This window comes from Peromyscus californicus, unplaced genomic scaffold, assembly GCF_007827085.1.
Source record: "Peromyscus californicus insignis strain IS unplaced genomic scaffold, ASM782708v3 Scaffold_16__1_contigs__length_79575227, whole genome shotgun sequence".
NCBI lineage: Eukaryota > Metazoa > Chordata > Mammalia > Rodentia > Cricetidae > Peromyscus > Peromyscus californicus.
In genome coordinates, this window is record NW_026294458.1 from 75,955,278 (window position 1) to 75,973,807 (window position 18,530).

Sequence of the window (18,530 nt, forward strand, 5' to 3'; positions counted from 1 at the left end):
AAGCTGTATTAGTCAGGGTTCTCTAGAGGAGTAGACCAATAGGATAAATATATAATAAAAAGTGATTTACTAATGTCTGGAGAGATGGCTCAGCAGTGAAGGGCATTCTGTTCTTGCAGAGGACCTGAGTTTGATTCTCAGCACCCACATGGTGGCTCACAACCACATTTAACTCCACTTTCAAGGGCTCTTATGCCCTCTCCTGGCATCTATGGGTACTGCATGCATGTGATGTACATAGGTCCATGAGGCAGACAAAACACCCATACACATAAAATAAAAATGAAATCTAAAATATTAAAAAAGCCCATCCAGGGGGCTGAGTAGTGTCTGATACAGTATGGGTGGTCCAACAGTGGCTACTGCACACTGGGGAGGGTCCCAGTCTGTGAGGTTGTTTGCCTCAGCAGCTCCAATCCAGCCTGGAGGCCTGGAGGATGCCCGGGGGAGCCAGTGGTCTTTAGTCCATGTTAGAAGTCTAAAGAAGCTGAGCTCAGATGTCATCAAGGAGCAGCATGGGCATGGGCATGGGCATGGGCATGGGCAGAGCAGATGCACTCACCAGCAAGTGGCAAAGGAAAGTCAGTGAAAACCAACAGCTTTTCCCTGGGACCTCCTTATACCTGGGTCGCAGGTGTGACATGCTACCCACTTTGGGGGGAGGGTCTCCTCTCCCCCTCACTCAGTTTGCTATTCTGGGGAATACCTTCTTTGGTACCCATTTCCTGATGTGGCCATTGGCCTTTATCAGCCTCTCTCTTCCCTTCGTTCTCAGGAATCTTTTCAAAATACACCAAGAGGACATCCGTGAAGGCTGTGACAGCCCAACGCCCCAGCCCGGCCTCAGAGGAGGAATGGAGCCATCCTGCCTGCACCCCAGCCCTGGCCCACCCTGGGTCTTCAGAGGTTTGCTGTGTCCTGCTGTGTCCCACTGTACCTGGGACCTGAGGGCACCTGGACTGAACTCTGTGATGGAATGGGAGCCCTTGGGTGTTTCAACAACTCCACTGTGGTGCATCTCTGCAGAGGTGGGTAGATGGTCTGTCTCTCAGGGCACACTCCTTCCAGAACCAGAGGCCTGATCTTTAGTTCCATTAGATTCTCGTCTCTCCTGGCCTACCATGAACAATCTCCTTAATGTCAGGGGCACACGAGCTAACTTTAGAGTGGAAAGGGTAACTTTGAATCACGTCCAAGCCGCCCATCTCAGGGGTTGTGACCAGCTCACAGGAGCTGCTAATGGAATAATCGGAGGCGGCTGTTTGCAGATCACTCTGTCTTAATCAGTGCTGACACTCTTAATTGGTGGTGACAGATGAGATTGACAGACATTCTGATTTATAGAAACTGTTCCAAATCTGAATGTTTTATAGATAAACTGTTGCCCTTCAAGGTTTCTTGAAAAATCTGCTAGTTAGGGGATCACATGGGGATTTTAGTTTTAGACATTGTAGGGGCTGAACATACGTGGTGAGGACAGCCTGTGTTCCTGTGAGTAGACCTAAGAATGGAGTTCAGGCTCCCCATCTGTAAGACTTTCTAGGGCAGGTTACCAGAACTTTCTGTACACCAGTCTCCTCGTAGCAATGGGGAATAATTAAACCCAGCTTGGCAGGTCTGGGGGTTCCCAGGTGCTGATGTCTTCAAAGCACACAGCCTAGTGGTCCACATCTGGAGGCTTCACAGCCAAGATGCTCCTCTGTGTGCCAGAGGCTCAGAAGAACAACGATTTGTCACCCACAGTTCTCCAGTCAGGGTGACTTCTTTGCCTCAAATTCCTTCCTACAAAGCATGAATGGTGAGAAAAAGTTCAAAGACACCAACGTTGTGGTCTTGATATAAAATTTCCCCTGCAGGCTCATGTGTTTGAACACTTATGGGTGCCGTTTGTGAATGTTCTGTAACCTTTAGGAGGTGGAACTTTGTGGGCGGAAGCGCGTCCCTGTGGCTGGTCTTTGAGGTTCCACAGCCCGTCCCCACTTCCTGTTCTCTCTCTGCTTCCTGTGTGAGGATGAAAATGTGATCCTCCAGCTTCCTGCTCCCCTGTCATGCCTTGCCTACCAGGATGGACTGTGTCCCTCTGGAACGCTGAGCTGAAATGGACACGTTCTTCTTTAAGTCACCTTTTGCCAGCATATTTTACCACGGCAACAGAAAGTTAACCGTGCTGGCTAGTCATATGTTTACTCGATACAAACTAGAGTCGTCCGAGAAAACGGATCCTAAACTGAGAAAACGCTCCCACTAGACTGACCTGTAGACAAACCTGTGGGGGTATTTTCTTGACTGTTGGTTGATGTGGGAGCCCCAGCTCACTGTGGAGGTCCCACCCTGGGCAGGTGATCTGGGCTCTATAAGAAAGCAGGCTGAGCCAGCCATGGGGAGCAAACCTGGAGGCAGGGGTTGATACATGGCCCCTGTATCAACCCCTGCCTCCAGGTTCCTGCCCTGTTTGAATTCCTGCCCTGACATCCCTCAGTGCTGGACTGTGATGTAGAAGTGTGAGTTGAAACAGATTGTCTCTTCTCTAAGTTGCTCTTAGTCACGGTGTTTGATCCCAGCAACAGGACCTTAAGACAGTGACTGATACAGTCAGACTCGAGGGGTCGCAGATCAGGCTGCTGGATTTGGGCATGTTCCTTCTGCAACTCAGACTTGCCATGATTTTGTGGTAGTGTCTCCTCTGCCCCTGACTGCACGGAGCTCACAGCTCAGCAAGCGATTGCTCATTTCCCGTGTTTCAGTTGACTAAGCGGCTTCAGTTTCTTGTCCTATGGAAGCTACTGTGTTTTTTGTTTGTTTGTTTGTTTGTTTTTGAGACAAGGTTTTCCTGTGTAGCCCTGACTGTTCTGGCACTTGATCTGTAGATCAGGCTGGCCTCTAACTCAGAGATCTGCCCACCTGCCTCACTCTCCTGGGATTAAAGGCCACTATTACCTGGCTAAGCCACTGAGTTGTAAGATGGCCACCTGGAATCTCCCTTCTGTAAAGATCCCAGTCTTGTGGAGTTCCCTGGGATGCAGAGACAGGAAGCAACTCAAAGAAGCTGAGGCATCTTGTTGATAGCTCAGAGACACACTTCCTAGGAATGTCCTTCCCAAATTTCCAACCCAGAAAGTTGTGATGAAAATTAGTGTTTATTTGAAGCCTCTGAGTTGGAGATGGAATCCTGTGGAGAGGAACACACACCAGGGACAGAGTCAGGATGATGTGGTCACCATGCTGGGTTGCTGCTGTAGGAAGGATGCTTGCTCCCTGGGCACCCTGGCCAAGATGCTAAATATCCCTTCCATCTGCATGCCAGAGGCCTTCACTTTCTGTCATACTTAGTGGATTCATTCCCCCCTATCCATCAACTAGGCATGCTTAGACAGCCCAGGACAAATAGATGCAACATTGGCCTTGGGTGATCTTGTGTTATGGCTGATCCCAAGAGATCCCGGTGTGTCTCTGGGAGGCAGGTAATTTTCCAAAGGTCACTCAGCATGGGATCATGGGCCAGATCACAATCATTCCATCAAGAACTTCATTCTGGTCCTGGTGCCAGGAGCCTCCAGAGAGGCTATACCCAACCAGAGGTGGTACCGACCATGGTTGGGACGGAGTACCCACAGAGGGGCCCACCTACATCAACCATCAGTCAAGAACATGCCCCACAGGCTTGCTTACAGGTCGGGTGGAAGTATTTTCTCAGTTGAGGTCCCCTCTTCCCAGATGATTCCAGTGGACATAAAACTAGACAGCACACTCACTGGGTCTCAGTATTGTTTCTGGACAAGATGAATGGCTGAAAGTCTCCACAACTTGATTCCTCCTCTCCCCAGAAACCTGTGTGTATCTGGAGAGTTTTCTCTCTGGGTCCCGCCAAGCCCTGGTAGTCCGACAGCCCACTTATAAAATAAACACACAGATGCTTATATTATTTAAACTGTTTGGCCTAATGGCTCAGGCTTCTAGCTATCTAGTTCTTACATCTTAAATTAATCCATTTCTATAAATCTATACCTTGCAACGTGGCTCCTGGCTTACCGGCATCTTCACATGCTGCTTGTCATGGTGGCGGCTGGCAGTGTCTCCCTCCACCTTCCTGTTCTCTCAGTTCTCCTCTCTGTTAGTCCCGCCTATACTTCCTGCCTGGCCACTGGCCAATCAGTGTTTTATTTATTGACCAATCAGAGCAACACATTTGACATACAGACCATCCCACAGCACCTGTGACTCACAGTGAGGCAAGATGTTCAGAGCACTCTTCATGAGTGGCAGGGTCTTGTCTTTCAGATGTCCAAGACCATCCTCCACAATGAAGGCCACTGGTGAGCAATCACTCGGACAGGAGCATTCACACATTCAGCGCTCAGACCAAAGAGACACCTCTCCCAGTCTCCTCACACCAGACATCCAGTTAGGCTGCTTACAAGGACCTTATGTACCCATTCAAGCCATTTTCCATGACAGAAATCTTGTCTTCTCCCTGTAGATAACGTGGACAAAGAGAACCCTTGGAGTCAAGTCAGCTGAAAAGACCTACCTTCTCCATCATCTCTCACAATCATCTCTCATTTGCTCCGTTGTCCAGAGAAACTTCAGTCACCATTTGTAGACTATGCCAGTTTCTATGGTGTTAATTTTCCCACCAAGACTGCTTTCAAATTCCTAACTTGCTGTCAGTGAATATGGAGCTGGGAAGGGATGTGCTACCACACAGATACAACAACAGGTGTCTGTAGCTCCAAGAATACAGGTAATTATCAAACATAGTGAGACAATTAGGAAGAGATGATTTTTAAATGCTTTTCAAATGTTTGTTTTTTTTTTAAACACAATTCATTCAATTGTAAATTTATATAATTTTGTGTTTTGTAGCAAACTTGAGGAATTCTTGGAAATGCAGAGGCTTGGTACTTGAGGACAGTGCCAGCCTGTCCCAGCTCTCTGCTGGATGTCATAACATGGCATTCCATTGATGATGGGGACTGGCCTGCAGTGCAACCTGGAAGTCAGTTTCCCTGACTGTTTCCCCATGGAATCTGCCACAGAGATGTGCCCATGGGGCCTTAAGAACAGACTTAGTGGTGAATTAGGAGTAAGCATAGAGTTAAGGACTGCTGCTTATAAAGTTATTGTTGTCTCCAAATCTTCTCAAGCCCTGGTCCCTGTTCTTCATTTCCCACGCTGATGCAGCGTCCCTTGGGTACCCACCTACTTGGTGACCAACAGGAAGGAGGACTGATGGGCACTTTTCCTTGGAAGGTCACATTAGCTAGTGTCATGTCCCTCTTGGCCTTGGCTCCTTGGTTGATGTTCTGATGACCCCTCCTGGCTTGAGGCCAATGCCCCCCACAACCACGTTTGGTATAAGAATTGATATTGGCTTGGGTATCTTCTCAAATGCAAAGGATGGCTATCCTGGGTCATCTCCAAATGTTTAATATGTGGCCAGCAGTATGATTTTCAATTTGGTGTTACACTTTTGTGATTCTAATTGCAACTTGCAATGCCATTCTGGACTAGCTACTTCAGCAAGTCTCCGATTGCTCAGCTAGAGAGTGGGAGCTCCATTGCTAATGTCACTGGACTGTCAGCGTCTGGCGAGGTGTGCACAAGGGTGCCCCACCCCCATCACGAGGAGCTAACGTGTGCAGTGGCTGTTTGTGGCTGCAGTCCTTGTGCTGTAAGGATCCAATCCTCACAGTGGCCCTGGCAAACCTGCTTTGCCCTCAGTTTACCTAAGCAATGTCTTTGGGATCCCCTTGAGCCTGGTCTTCTGGCAATCTCTTCTGGAGACAGAGTTAGCCCACCATTTGAGAGAAAACAGTCTATAGAGTTGTGGTGGAAGAAAACTATAACCCAAGCAGCTGGGAGGGAAGAAAGATCATGCCGGGTGTTGTATGTGACTTGTGAAAGCCCCTACTGCTCCTGAGTCCTTGGTCCCCAGCTGGTAGTGCCATTTTGAGAGTTGGCCGAGACTGGGAGGTGGGGTCTGGCTGGGAAAGCAGGTCCCCAAAGGTGTGTCTTTGATGGTTATATCCTCCACCCTCCCTTCCTCTTCAGTGAGCAGAGACACTCTGTCACTCCCTGCGCCGTGATCACAGGTTTCAGTACAGCACCAGAAGCATCAAAGCCGGGAATATAGACCAATACATCTGCAAACAGGGGCTAACGTGGATTGTGCCCCGTATGCCATTCATACCGGATAGGCTGTCACAGCGGCCTCAAGGCTGAGTGATACATTACGCTAGCAAGCTCGGGAAAAGATGTGTTTGTGTTGGCTGGAGACAAGAGTGACGAGGCTCAGGACAGCATCACCAGTGGGAATGCTTCCTGTCCAGAGTCCCTCCTGGGTGTTTACCCTTCGGTGGGTATACACTGACCTGAAGGACCCAGTGCATCCTCTTTCTCCTAAGTGCCCAGGTCACAGAGTGAGCAGTGCTTAGGAATCATGATTTCATGGGAGTGCTCGCAAAGGGTGGTGTGCTGTCTGTGGAAGGTGGGAGGAAGCACTAGATAATAGATCCTGCCTGGCAGAGTGGGGTGTTTGCGGTTCAATACGTGTGTGAAAGCCGCCATAGGTGTGCGTGTCCGTGGACTAGTTCATCCCCCACCACTGAAAGAGAGAGAGGGAGACAGACAGAGGGAGAGCCCTGGTGCATTCCAGTGCAGCATGCTGGAGAGGCCTAGGCAGAGGGAAAGGAAAATACGGGGGCAGTGTGGGGCAGGGGACACCGCACAATTATGATGCCACCCTTGTATTCTGGGTGCAAGGTCCCACGTTTTGAGGGACCCTGTGGCAGCTCTTTGAACTTTGAGATGAAATACACACACACACACACACACACACACACACACACACACACACACACACACATATACATACATATACACACAAACACATACACACATAATACATATACATATATCTAAAAGAAACTAAGGCCATATCAAATTATTCTTTTATTGTTCCAGTCAAAAAAAGAGGAACGCCTCAGTATGTAAACAGTTTCCCTAACACAGCGAGTTCTTAAATATATATATTCATTTATTCTAAAAAAATTTGGCATTGTAGAGATTTCTCAATACATAATTTGTGCTTTCGCAGTTGACATGCTTTCGCCTCGTTGTCCGTGCGCAGACGTACTTGGAGTTGAGTGACAGGAGTTACTGAAGGATGGAAGTGGGTCAGGAGCCAAACCGGGGCCTGAGGTCTGCCCGGCTCACTTTTCAAAAGCCTGGCGGGAGGTTGGCAACAATGACCTCAGAAGCAGATATCAGCTACTTTACTGCGAAGAAAAGTTGAAGCCTTCACGGGAGTTTTTTTGGGAAGATTTTTCTCCCTGTGTTTTTCTGTGCGTCTCTAAAAGATCATTGGCTTTTGCTTAAGGAAAGCTACAGGGGTGTTCCAGTATTCTCTGCATATGATTTTGCTGGGCTTACAATTTACTATGACATGCCACAGAAATGCCACTTTTTCCTATTTTTTCCACCCACAGATTCACTGAATTATTTGGGAGTGCTTGACGATTGTGTCAAGGGCATCCTGCTTCAGTTCAGTGCAAACTGTCCTTTTGTTCAACCGTAAAGCGTCAGGAGCTATTTTGACGCTGTGATGGCTTTATTAAGAAGCCCACCTGTGGCCCTCCACCTCCAGTTCAGAGTGGTCTACGATTTAGCACCAGTTTTCACAATGTATTTTTATCAAATCCCCTGGGAAGTCGTCTACTCTGTGTCGGCCAGCCTAGGTACTGTCCCCTGGCTCCTGCAGCATGTCTGTATGTCTCAATCTGGCCCCTCATGACACATCTTTCCCCTGGATCTCTCACTTCCAAAGCCCACCAAGGCGCAAGGAATATCAAGATGCATCCCTTCCTGCCACACGATACTGTTGCTTACTGCCCATAGAGAGGCTGGCTTGTCTTCAAATTCCAGTCAATGTGGTCTAGCTGCCCCTCTGGATTAAATATTTTTATTCCTAAAACTAGACTCACTTTCTTCATGTGTAATATGGGGATCAGTATTTGCTCACAGGGGTTTGTGTTGCCACACAGTAAGAGGTTGTGGCCATGGGGTAGTAGCTTGTTGGGGACAATGGAAGGTGTTACTATTTATTAGTATCCCCCAGGGTACCTTGCTTAAGACATTGCTCACTGGACAGTAAGCACTCACTATGTGTCCATGACCAGAATGCCTTCATAGAGCCTTGCCCTTGTCTAGCATGAATTAGCTGCTGAATCTTTTAGAACAAAAATAAGTTTTGGCATGCTCTCAGCCTTGAAGACTGCCACACACCTGAAAATGAAAACCTTTGTCTGTAGGACATAAGCATGTTAGTAAAAACTCAAGTTCTTAGGAAAGTTTCTGGAGACAGAGGTGAAAACTAAGTCTGTTTGTGTTTCTAGTTTTTCTGGGGGAGGTTATGTTTGTTTAAAACATTTTAAAATTTAATTTAAATTTATGTATATGTGTGCATGTCTGTGTGAGTTTAATACCACTCGTGTGGGTGCCTGAAAATGTCAGAAGAGGGTTCTAATCCTCTGGAGCTGAAGGTAGTTGTGAGCTGCCCTGCCTGGATGCTGGGCAGCAACCTTGAATCCTCTGGAAGTGCATTCTCAACTGCTGAGTCACAGCTCCAGCACTTTGTGTTCCTTGGAAATGGATTCCAGTGAGGACCTCAGGACACCTCAGCTTCAAGGCCCAGTTCCAGGGCTCCTTGACTTTGTCTTGATAAGTCTGTGTGAGCGTTTGGTGAGAGGTTTATGGTTCATGGAAGTGCAATACCTCTAGACCAGAGACTCAGTCTTGTCCTCAGTTTCATTGAACTGTGAGAAAAGGATTTGGCACTGATAATGGACTTCTGAACTAGTGGACTTTCCAGAATAACTTTCCTATCCTAGCTCACAGAGAAACCTCTTATTTTACTCAGGCAGGCAAGCATCTGGGAAAGAGATACAAGTCATTATTTTCTAACCAATAATGAAAAGGATTTCTTCTTTCTGCTTTGGGCAAAAAAACGTGGTGGGAAAAAGCAGTGCTGTCAACGAGAGTTACAGCTGAAATAGAGCGGAGCTCTCGAACATGTTGCCTTGGCTTCTCCTGTGTTTTGTGTGTGGTTTAGTATCAACACAATTCTGGTGAAGTCCCCACATGCATGTTTCCAGCGGTGCAGAGCTGGAGTTGTGTTGAAATCAGTCATTACATGCTGGTATTGAGTTACTTAAAAATTATCTTTATTTATGGGAATCTGTTTGTGTTAGAATGTACATGTGTGTTCAGGAGCATCAGGTACCCAAAAGGTGGAGTTCCAGGTGGGTGTGGGCCTCCTGACACAGGTGCCTGGACCCAAGCTCTGGTCCTCTGCGAGAGCAGCAAATGTCCTTAAAAGCTGAGCTGCCTCTTCCATCCCCTGGGTGACTTTCTCATTTAATATGCAGCTGTGTGTTTATTCTACGTTGATGATGCTAACCTTCCTTGAAGTATTTCTCTTCTTTGGTGGAGGCCACAGTGCCCTACAAAGTGCCTACCTCATAATTACCTGTCTGCTCCCCGGGTTAGTGTGGAGATGCGAGAGGGATGTGGCTGGTGAAGGAGTGCTGGGGACAGAAGTAGGAAGAACTTACAAAGTTAAAAGCTGACTCAGGGACCAGGAGTTTAAGAGTGATGTTGACTTAGACGGACAGGGTGTAACTAGGAACTCATGTCAGAATCGTAGAGACAGAGACTGTAGAGTCAAACACATGCTGGAAAAATGAGGAGTTGAACATCAGGTGACAGACTCTTCTCAAGGCCACAGAGAACATTCATCGGGACACTTCACCCTGGGCCGTTAGAACACCTTAACACGTTAAAACCATAAAAATTCTATAGTGTTCCTTTCAGAACACAGTAGAGTTAAGCTGGAAATCAATAATAGAAAGAGACCTGGGAAATCTTTAAACACTTTACGATTAAACAGCACAATTCTCAGTAACATGGGGTGCAGAAAAAAACCTCGAGAGAAATTAAAAAAAAAAAATACCTTGAACCCAGTGAAGATGAAATGACGATTTTAGACATGAAGTGAAAATAGAGCCTGAGCAAAGCTTTATACATCCAGTGCATCAAGCAGAGCAGAAACCTGAAACCAGTCCTCTACGTCACGGGAGTGATTCAGTCCAAAGCCAGCGAGGAAATAAGAGGGTACACACTGACGAAACTGAAAACAGGAAGTCAACGGAGAATCAACGGAACCAAGGACTAGTTCTTTGAGATAAAACAAAATTATTAAATTTCTGTCTGAGCAGGGAGAGAGAGAGAGAGAGAGAGAGAGAGAGAGAGAGAGAGAGAGAGAGAGAGAGAGAACTAGAAACCACTGCGGAAAGGGATGGAAGGGAGCAGTATAACTACAGACCCTACGGACATGGAAGGACACCAGAGGATGCATCCACACTTCGCTGTTGGTGTGAAGGAGACTCATTACAGGAAACATACAGTCTGGCAAAACTCACATTAGAGAAATAGATAACCCCAAAGGTCTGTACATTAGAGACTTAAAGTTTTGTTTATTTTTATTTATGTGGATGAGCATGAATGCCTGCATGAGTTTATGTGCACCACACACATGCAGCAGCCCGTGGAAGCCAGAAGAAGGTGCCAGGTCCCTTGGAACTGGAGTTATAGGTGCTTGTGAGCCACCGTGTGGGCACTGGGAACTGAACCCAGGCCCTCGCAAGAACAACAAGCAATCTTAACCGCTGAGTCATCTCTCCAGCCCCGACTTTAAGTAAATTATTCATGACCTTTCCAACCAGAAAGCACTAGGTCCAGATGGGCTCATTCTGGGTGGATTCTTCCAAGTGGTTAAGGAGGAAAATATATCAATTCTCTGTAATCTCTTTCAGAGGATGTAATTAGAAGAAATACTTCTCAATCCACACTAGGAGTCCAGCGTCACCCTAAGAACAAATGAGGAAAAGATACTTCAGTAAATGAAAACTACAGATCAATAGCTCCTATGAACACAGATCCAAATAGCCTCAACCACAAACCACGCACAAATTGAATCAAACAATGCATAAAAAGAATTATGTACTATGACCAAGTGGGATTTATGCCAGATAAGAAAAGTAGTTCAACATTCAAAAATAAACGCCTGTAATCCACATTAGTGGGCAGAGTAATACAAATTATTTATGCTACTATTGGTAGACGCAGAGGGAGAATTTGATCAAACCCAAACTGTGATCCACTATGAAATTCCTTAGTAAGTATCAGATATCTGAAATCACACAGTATCGTGGTCTTTTTAGATTGTTTTAACTTAATAATTTGCACTTAAGCTATTCTATGTTGTTCCGTGATTTTGTGGATTGTTTTTTCAATTATGGAATGATTCATTGTTTAGATAGATGCTTGTTTATTCGCTTATCCCAAGAGTACATCTTGGCCTCTAAGCCCTTTGCAGTTATTAATAAAACTGTTGTAAATAACAAAAGGTTCTCTGTAAAGTATGGCTAGAGGGACATTTATTTTTTATTTTTAACTATTTGTTTATTTTTGACATTTCTTGAACTAGAGGAGCAGTATTTAAAACTTCCCTTTGGTTCATTTCACTTAACTGACAGAAACTTGTTTTCTGTTCAGACCCAGAACAGGCACCACTGCTTTTTAACATGATTCTAGATGTCAGATGGTGCAATAAGACAAGAAAAGTTAATAAAAGATATCAGGTCGGAAGGGAAGAAGTAGTTGTCATTTATAGATGATAGCTCACCTCTAGAAAATCTATAACTGACAGCAAAACCAAGATTGTTTTTTCTGTTCTTTTCAAGACAGGGTTTCTCTGTGTAGCCCTGGCTGTCCTGGAACTGCCTTGTAAACCAGGCTGTCCTCGAACTCACAGAGATCCACCTGCCTCTGCCTCCCAAGTGCTGGGATTAAAGGCATGCATCCCTCCCCCAGCAAAACCAAGATTTAAAAAATTAATTACATAAAGATTTTGGACACAAATTAGTATACAAAAGCCAACTGCTTTCTTATATACCAGCAATGAGCAATTAGAATCTGGAATAAAAAAATATGAGCATCTAAATTAGCACCCTTGAAATGAAATACTTGGGTATATGCCTCATAGGCTATGTATAAGATATGTGTGAGGAAGATATAAGGGGTGAAGATACTGAAGACATAGGTAAGTGAACAAAACCAGCACTGTCAAGGTGTTTTCTCTCTATCTTCATCTTTAGAGTCAATACGATACCAATCCAAAGTCAAGCAGATTACTCTGTGGATCAGTGCTCTAAAGTTTATATGAGAAACAAAAGACCCAGAATAGACAAATGGATCATTTGATACCGAAGAAACAATGCAAAGACAGAGGACTGATGCTACCAAATGCTAAGACAGTAGTCAACCAGTCCCATCACTAGAGACGGTGTGCTATTGGTCAAAGAGTTGGTGGGCAGATGAAGGACCTGATTAGAGAGCCCAGAAGCAGTCCACATAAATCACAGTGATCGGCCTGTGCAGGACACAGGTTGCTTTTTGACAAAGGAGCAAAGGGTGCTGTTTCAGCAAATGATACTAGAGGTATTAGACACACTAAAAACAAGATAAAAAAGAACCTGAACACAAACTTCACATCAGTCACAAAACATCACTTCACAGCCATCATAGATCTGGGGAAAAGATAAAATAACAAAGCTCCCAGGAGATAGGAGAGATAGTCTGGATTTGGGGATGATGACAGCTTCCTAGATACAGCTCCAAAGGTACATCCATGAGAGATGATTGCCAGGCTGGACTTCACTGAAATAAGAACCTTCTGCAGGGCAAAAGACACTCTCAGAGAATGGCCAGCAGGGAGGAAGTATTTGCAAAAGTCCCAGCGAACGAAGAACAAGGATCCAAAATATACAAAGAGACTTTGCAGTTCAAGAATAGGGAAATGAACGCCCACCTACAGAGTGGACAAAAGACCTGAGCAGAGATGCTCCAATGTGACAATCTACAGACAGAAGTATCTGAGAAGGTGTTTGATGCCATCGTGACTGGCATGGTACACAGCCATAAGATACCATGACACACCTGTAACAAGGGCACAAATCCAAATCACTGACACCATCAAACACCAGCAGGAGCAATCAGAGTGCTCACTCATTCCTAGAAGAATGAAAAAAAAATAGTACAGCCACCAGGGAAGACAGCATACCAGCTTACAAGGGAAATGTCTCACCATGTAACACAGCAATCATAATTCCTGATGTTTGCACAAATGACCTGAAAGCTTATTTCCATGTAAAAACTACACACAGATGCTTTTAGAAGTTTTATCTCTAAAAAGGCAAATGGTCAAATGAATTCTGTTGTGTCCAGAAAATGGAATATTGCTCAGTGCTGAAGAATGAAGAGCTATGAAGCCATGAGGGGCCACGGGGGGAACTTTAAGAGTGTACTACCAAGTGAAAGAATACAGCCTCGGTAGGCTTTCCACTGGGCGACCACAGCCACAGTCTACGGAAGGGGCCGAGCTGCCCGGACTGAGAAGGAGCCAAAGGCATTAGGAAGGGGTGAGGGCTACAGAGAATTGTGGGGTGGCCAACCTGCTCTGTATGGTACCACAACGGTGGGAGCCTGCCCTTACACAGTTGATCACACATTCCATGTTCATGGACAAGAGTGAGCCCTAACTTCACCTCCAAATGTAGGTGATAAGGGTGCATCGGGGTAAATTCACAAACAGTGACAAATACACAGTGGTATGTCTGTCAGTAATGAAGGAGGATAGGAGGGCATGGGACATATGGGGGCTTTGTGCTTTCTGCTTAATTTTTCTGTGAACTTAAAATGTCCTTAAAAGTTATAACTTATCGCTTAAAAAACATTGGGAGCGGTTCAGGGATTTATCTAAGACCACATAGTTCATGACAGGGAGCGGGGGTGGGGGCAGACCCAGGACCAGGCTCCCAATCTCCAACAGAACACTGATGATGGGTTCTTATGGCCCATTGCCTATGTGTGGGTCAGCGATGTGTAAGATCATTTAAAAGCTAACGCCACTGTGATGACTTGAGAGGGTGGTCCTCATTCATGTTTCGACTTCCAGAAACCTTTTCTTTTAGATTTTACTTTTATTATTTTAAAGTGTGTGTGTGTGTGTGTGTGTGTGTGTGTGTGTGTGTGTGTGTGTGTGTGTGTGTTTGAGAACATGGGTACAGTTGCCTGCAGAGGTCAGAAGTGTTACATTCTCCTGAAGCTGGAGTTACAGGTAGTTGTGAGGTGCCTGATGTGGTCCTGGACCAAACTTGGCCTCCTCCACAAGAGCAGTAAGTACTCTTAGCTGATGAGCTGTATCTTCAGCCCCATCTTCTGGAAACTTAGGTGGACTTGGTCATAGCTGATTGGGAGGTATAAGACTATGGTCTATGTGTGTGCATGCATTTCTGCACATGTGTTTAGGAGTGGCTGTTATATATTTTCCAGTTTGAGTGTTAGTTATGAAGGTCTCACCACACTGTGTAGCATCCAGAGGGTTCTTCATTCCTTTAGAACAGGGGCAGACACAGGGAGAGTTGTAAATAGGAGGGATCGTGTGTTAACGAGCCTTGATGCCTATTTTAACAGAGCTAGAAAACCAGATGGGAGCAAGTCCTATGGGTGATGGTCTGGGTTGTGGAGATTCTCATTTATCCTCTACTGTCTCTGAGGATATAGCAGCTCACTAGGAGAGCCCTGGGTGCTGAAGTCAGCTGCATGGGCATGCATCAGAGATCTGAATACAAATGTCACTCCACACCTCCCTCATCTTAAGCACTGCCACATTCCAGTCTCCTTTCCTTGCCCTCTGAGATTGCTGTGGAATCGTCCTCACCCTGCTGACTTTCTTTCAGCCTGCTCTAGGGGCCAGACTGACTCGCGTGCTGAACGCTTCGGCGCTCAGGTCTACTTTTGCGTGTCAATATGCAGGAGCCGGGTTCAAAGCCGGATGGAAACGGTAAGCGCAAGAAGAAATAGTATTCTAAGAGCTCGGAATTCTGGATAAAAATGAGTATCTTTAACTTGAAATAAGATTTTCAACAACAAACTATGTCTATGTATTTATTGAGGTTAGATCTCACGTAGCTCAGGCTGGCCTTGAACTCCCTATGTAGTTACAGATGACCTTCCACTCCTGCTCTTCCTCCCCCTGTCTCCTAAGTGCTGAGACGACAAACGTACCCCACTATACCCAGCAAATCTGAATAAGGTTTTCTATTGCTTTTGCTTGTATTTGGGCTTACTATTGAAACATTATTTGTTTTGGGCCAGTATTAATTTGGCAGACAGTGTTTAACTATTGATTAAGAGAATGACAATTCTTTGGACATCTGTTACATTGGATACTGTGAATGTAGTTTCTGGAATTTTAAAAAGGTAAGTGGTGTGTGTGTGTGTGTGTGTGTGTGTGTGTGTGTGTGTGTGTGTGTGCATTCCTTCCTACAGTATACACACACACACACACACACACAGCCACTATGTGCACACTGTGGTAAGATGCAACAAGACCACCCCACACTTGTGTGCTAAGTGAGTACACATTTATCGGGCCCGACTCTCATTTCTCTGGGCTCCCCCAAGGCTGTCTGCAGGTGGATCAGCCCTCAGAGTTTCAGCCCCTGGGACCTCCTCCAAACCTCCTCCAGCCTGCACAAGAGTGGTCCATGCTCACAGATGGAGGGTTGCCATGGCAGCGGCTGAACAACACCTCCTGAGCAGCAGTCATCCCAGAGTGCTGGGTGTTTCCCCTAGAGCACAGTTTGTACAGACTGTGGGCAGAGAAAAGACCACTTTGCCAATCCAGGCACATTTTTGGGTCACTTCAGAACTTGTGCCTATGAATTCTGTTGTCATGGCATGCCTCTGATTTTAGAGGAGGCATGCTGGGCTGAATAAAGATACCCAGGACTTTCTTGGGAAAGCTGTCTAGATAATCATATGCTGCAAATGATGGAAAGACCGAAAGACCCAACCAGGCGAGCACATCTGTCCCTTCAGCACGAGACCTCACTTGACCCCACTCTGGTCATTTGTTGGGCTGGGATCAAAGATGTGCAGACACCAGTAGTAAGCTCAGGGTATCTAATGGTAGAAGCAAACTATTCTAAATACTTTATCTTGGAGGTCAGACTCCAATACAGTCGGCAGTGGAGAGTTAGTGGTAAGAGGTAGGACGGCCAGATAACAAGCTATACGTGGTGGCTGCTCAAGCATTAAATTAAACAGCTATCCTCCTGTGGCAGCTGTTAGAGAAAGGTTTGTGGATTCTTTGACATGAATGGGATTCGTATTGGTTGTAAGGCGGGTTCTAGTGGGACTTCTCTGAGACTTGCTTAGAAAGACGGGACAGGTTCCACTACTCAGAAAGTTAACTGTAATGTCCTAAGTGACTGATTTCCTGTCCTCCCTGCATCGTGAGGCCCCAATGTGAGATTTTCTCAAGTATGAAGAATTGGATACCTAATGAAAAAAGAAAGTCAAAATATCATGGAGATAATCATTATGGTGAAATCAGAACTTCTGGGGATTTCCTTCTGCTTGCTTACTTCATTTTTGCTTTACTGGATTTACATATGGGCAGGGTTCCCTGGCACCTGGCAGATTCCAAAGGTCTAAGTTCATTCCTGACTCAGGAGGTGCTCTATGGAGTCAAGGATGCCTCCCAGGTATCCTTAAAATCTCCAAGTGTCCTCAGAAGACACTTCTATGGGGTCATTGTCTAGATGTGCAAGAAGCAACTCCTTTGTGCAGATACTCATTCTGAGGGGCCTCAGCAGGTGGGCACGGTGAGTCTCGTGGCCTGTCCAAGTTGAGCAGGGGAGGGTGTTCATTGTCACTCTCACAGGCAGAGGTACTAAGAGAGGGTGGAGCTGAAGACAGTGTCCTTCCTTCTCTGAAAACTCTGATTGAAGACCCAGAGGTTTAGATGGTGTATACTGACTGGGATCTGAGGCCCTAGCTCCAGTCAATATGCTATTTGTATTTCATGACCATAAATCTAGCACTGGCTGGCTCTGAAGGGCTTTCAGCCTCAACTTGGGTCTGCTCTTAGACTCCTGGAATGTCTTAGGAGCCTCTCATTCCTTTGGGTGAACGTACTATGAGTGCTGTTTAAATTTCAGAAGCTCTGATGGTTGGCATGTTCATTTCACTAGTGCTTCTTGGTAGCAGATATTTACATTGCCTGAGAAAAACAGCCCTTCATATTCTTATAAAGATTGGCTACATTGATATCACAGTTTTCATGATGGGTGCTGAGCCTTGATCTTGAGGTGGTCAATTACACGTGAATAGGAGGGGACCTGTCTACCTCTGAAGCTGATACCTGTTGACTCTGTGGCCATTGTTATCTGCCAACCACACACACACCTGGATCCAAGTCTGGGGGAAGAGGGTCTAAAAGAACAAGATAGATACATTTCATCAACGGCCAACCCTCCCTTTTCCGCCAGAGGAGTCCACCCGTGAACTAATCTTGTATATCTCAAAAGCATCACCTTCCTTCTCCTTGGGCTGCCCCACATGAATTGGGTGGGTGCACGAAGCTTTCTTTTGCTAAGGCAATGAGGCCAAGTAGAAGTTTGGCTCCTTTTACATTTATTTAAGTTTCATGATGTTGGACTTTGAGACTGTGTGACCTGGTCATTTCTTCCAAGTGGTTGAAGAATTAAAGACTTCTGCATGGTCTCTGTGGCAGATACCATTACCTACTTAGTTTGGCATGTGGGAACACATCTATCATTTGTCTGTCAGAAACACAACATACAATGATTTGTCACAAAATAGTTTCTTTCCCATGTAATTTTCTAGGAAGCATTCATAAGAGAACTCGATATGTATGCTCTCTCTTTTTTTTTTTTTTTTAAATAGAACTGATACGATAAAGAACCAAATTTGGCTGATTGGTATGAGAAATATTTCCTTAAAACTAAAGTAAATCAAATTTGTGACTCCAAACAATGCCATTTAATATTGCCATATCTAAAATTCCCATCACTGGGATTCTTCTGCTTTGCAATTACCAGTGATCTGATAACCTTGTCCCACCCTTCTGCTCCCCTCAGGCTTGCAGAGACCTCCTGAGTTCCCAGAGAAGGACAGGTGGTCATCTGCATGTTGAACTTCTAGCCAAGGGGCCAGAGAAGGTCAGGGCCAGAGTAGAGAAATACTGACTGACAGTGGTCCCAGGATCCTTTTCACCACACTGAGTCATCCTGAGTTCCAGACTACAGGGACCAGCAAGAGCACGAGGCCCCTCAGCGGCCAGTCCTTCTCCAAGCTGGCACCTGCACCTGAGCAGACACCAGTGGGCTGAACAGTCTGCTGAGTTTAAGGCCCACGGCACCAGAGAAGTCATAATTCCATCGATGGGCCAGGAACTTTCATTTCTTTATTGTCCATTAATGAGTGGTTCTACTCTGCCATTTCCTACATGGATGCTGAATCCCAGAAGCCTACGTAGGAAAAGGAAGCCTTCTCTCTGAGCGCCCTGACTATATGACCTACTCTCAAAAACCACAACACGT

At 45.7% G+C, this 18,530-nt stretch overlaps 1 protein-coding gene and 1 long non-coding RNA gene across 6 annotated transcripts in view; one reads left to right on the forward strand and one right to left on the reverse strand.

The window, feature by feature from the left end:
• The first annotated feature begins 781 nt into the window (after window positions 1–781).
• Window positions 782–10,051, forward strand: LOC128112284 (uncharacterized). The gene is made up of 2 exons (XR_008218934.1): window positions 782–1,028; window positions 4,478–10,051. It is a non-coding gene; the product is annotated as an uncharacterized LOC128112284 (long non-coding RNA).
• The window catches only part of Kcnj6 (potassium inwardly rectifying channel subfamily J member 6), a 254,856-nt gene continuing 243,264 nt past the window's right edge, over window positions 6,939–18,530 (reverse strand). For 3 of the 5 annotated variants that reach the window (XM_052741278.1, XM_052741283.1, XM_052741279.1), the window contains exon 5: window positions 6,939–10,925. In XM_052741278.1, coding sequence (XP_052597238.1) covers window positions 10,907–10,925 — 19 coding nt within the window. In that variant the 3' untranslated portion in view covers window positions 6,939–10,906. Of the gene's footprint in view, window positions 17,401–18,530 lie in introns of all 5 variants that reach the window. The other 2 variants (XM_052741282.1, XM_052741280.1) reach the window with 2 other exon arrangements.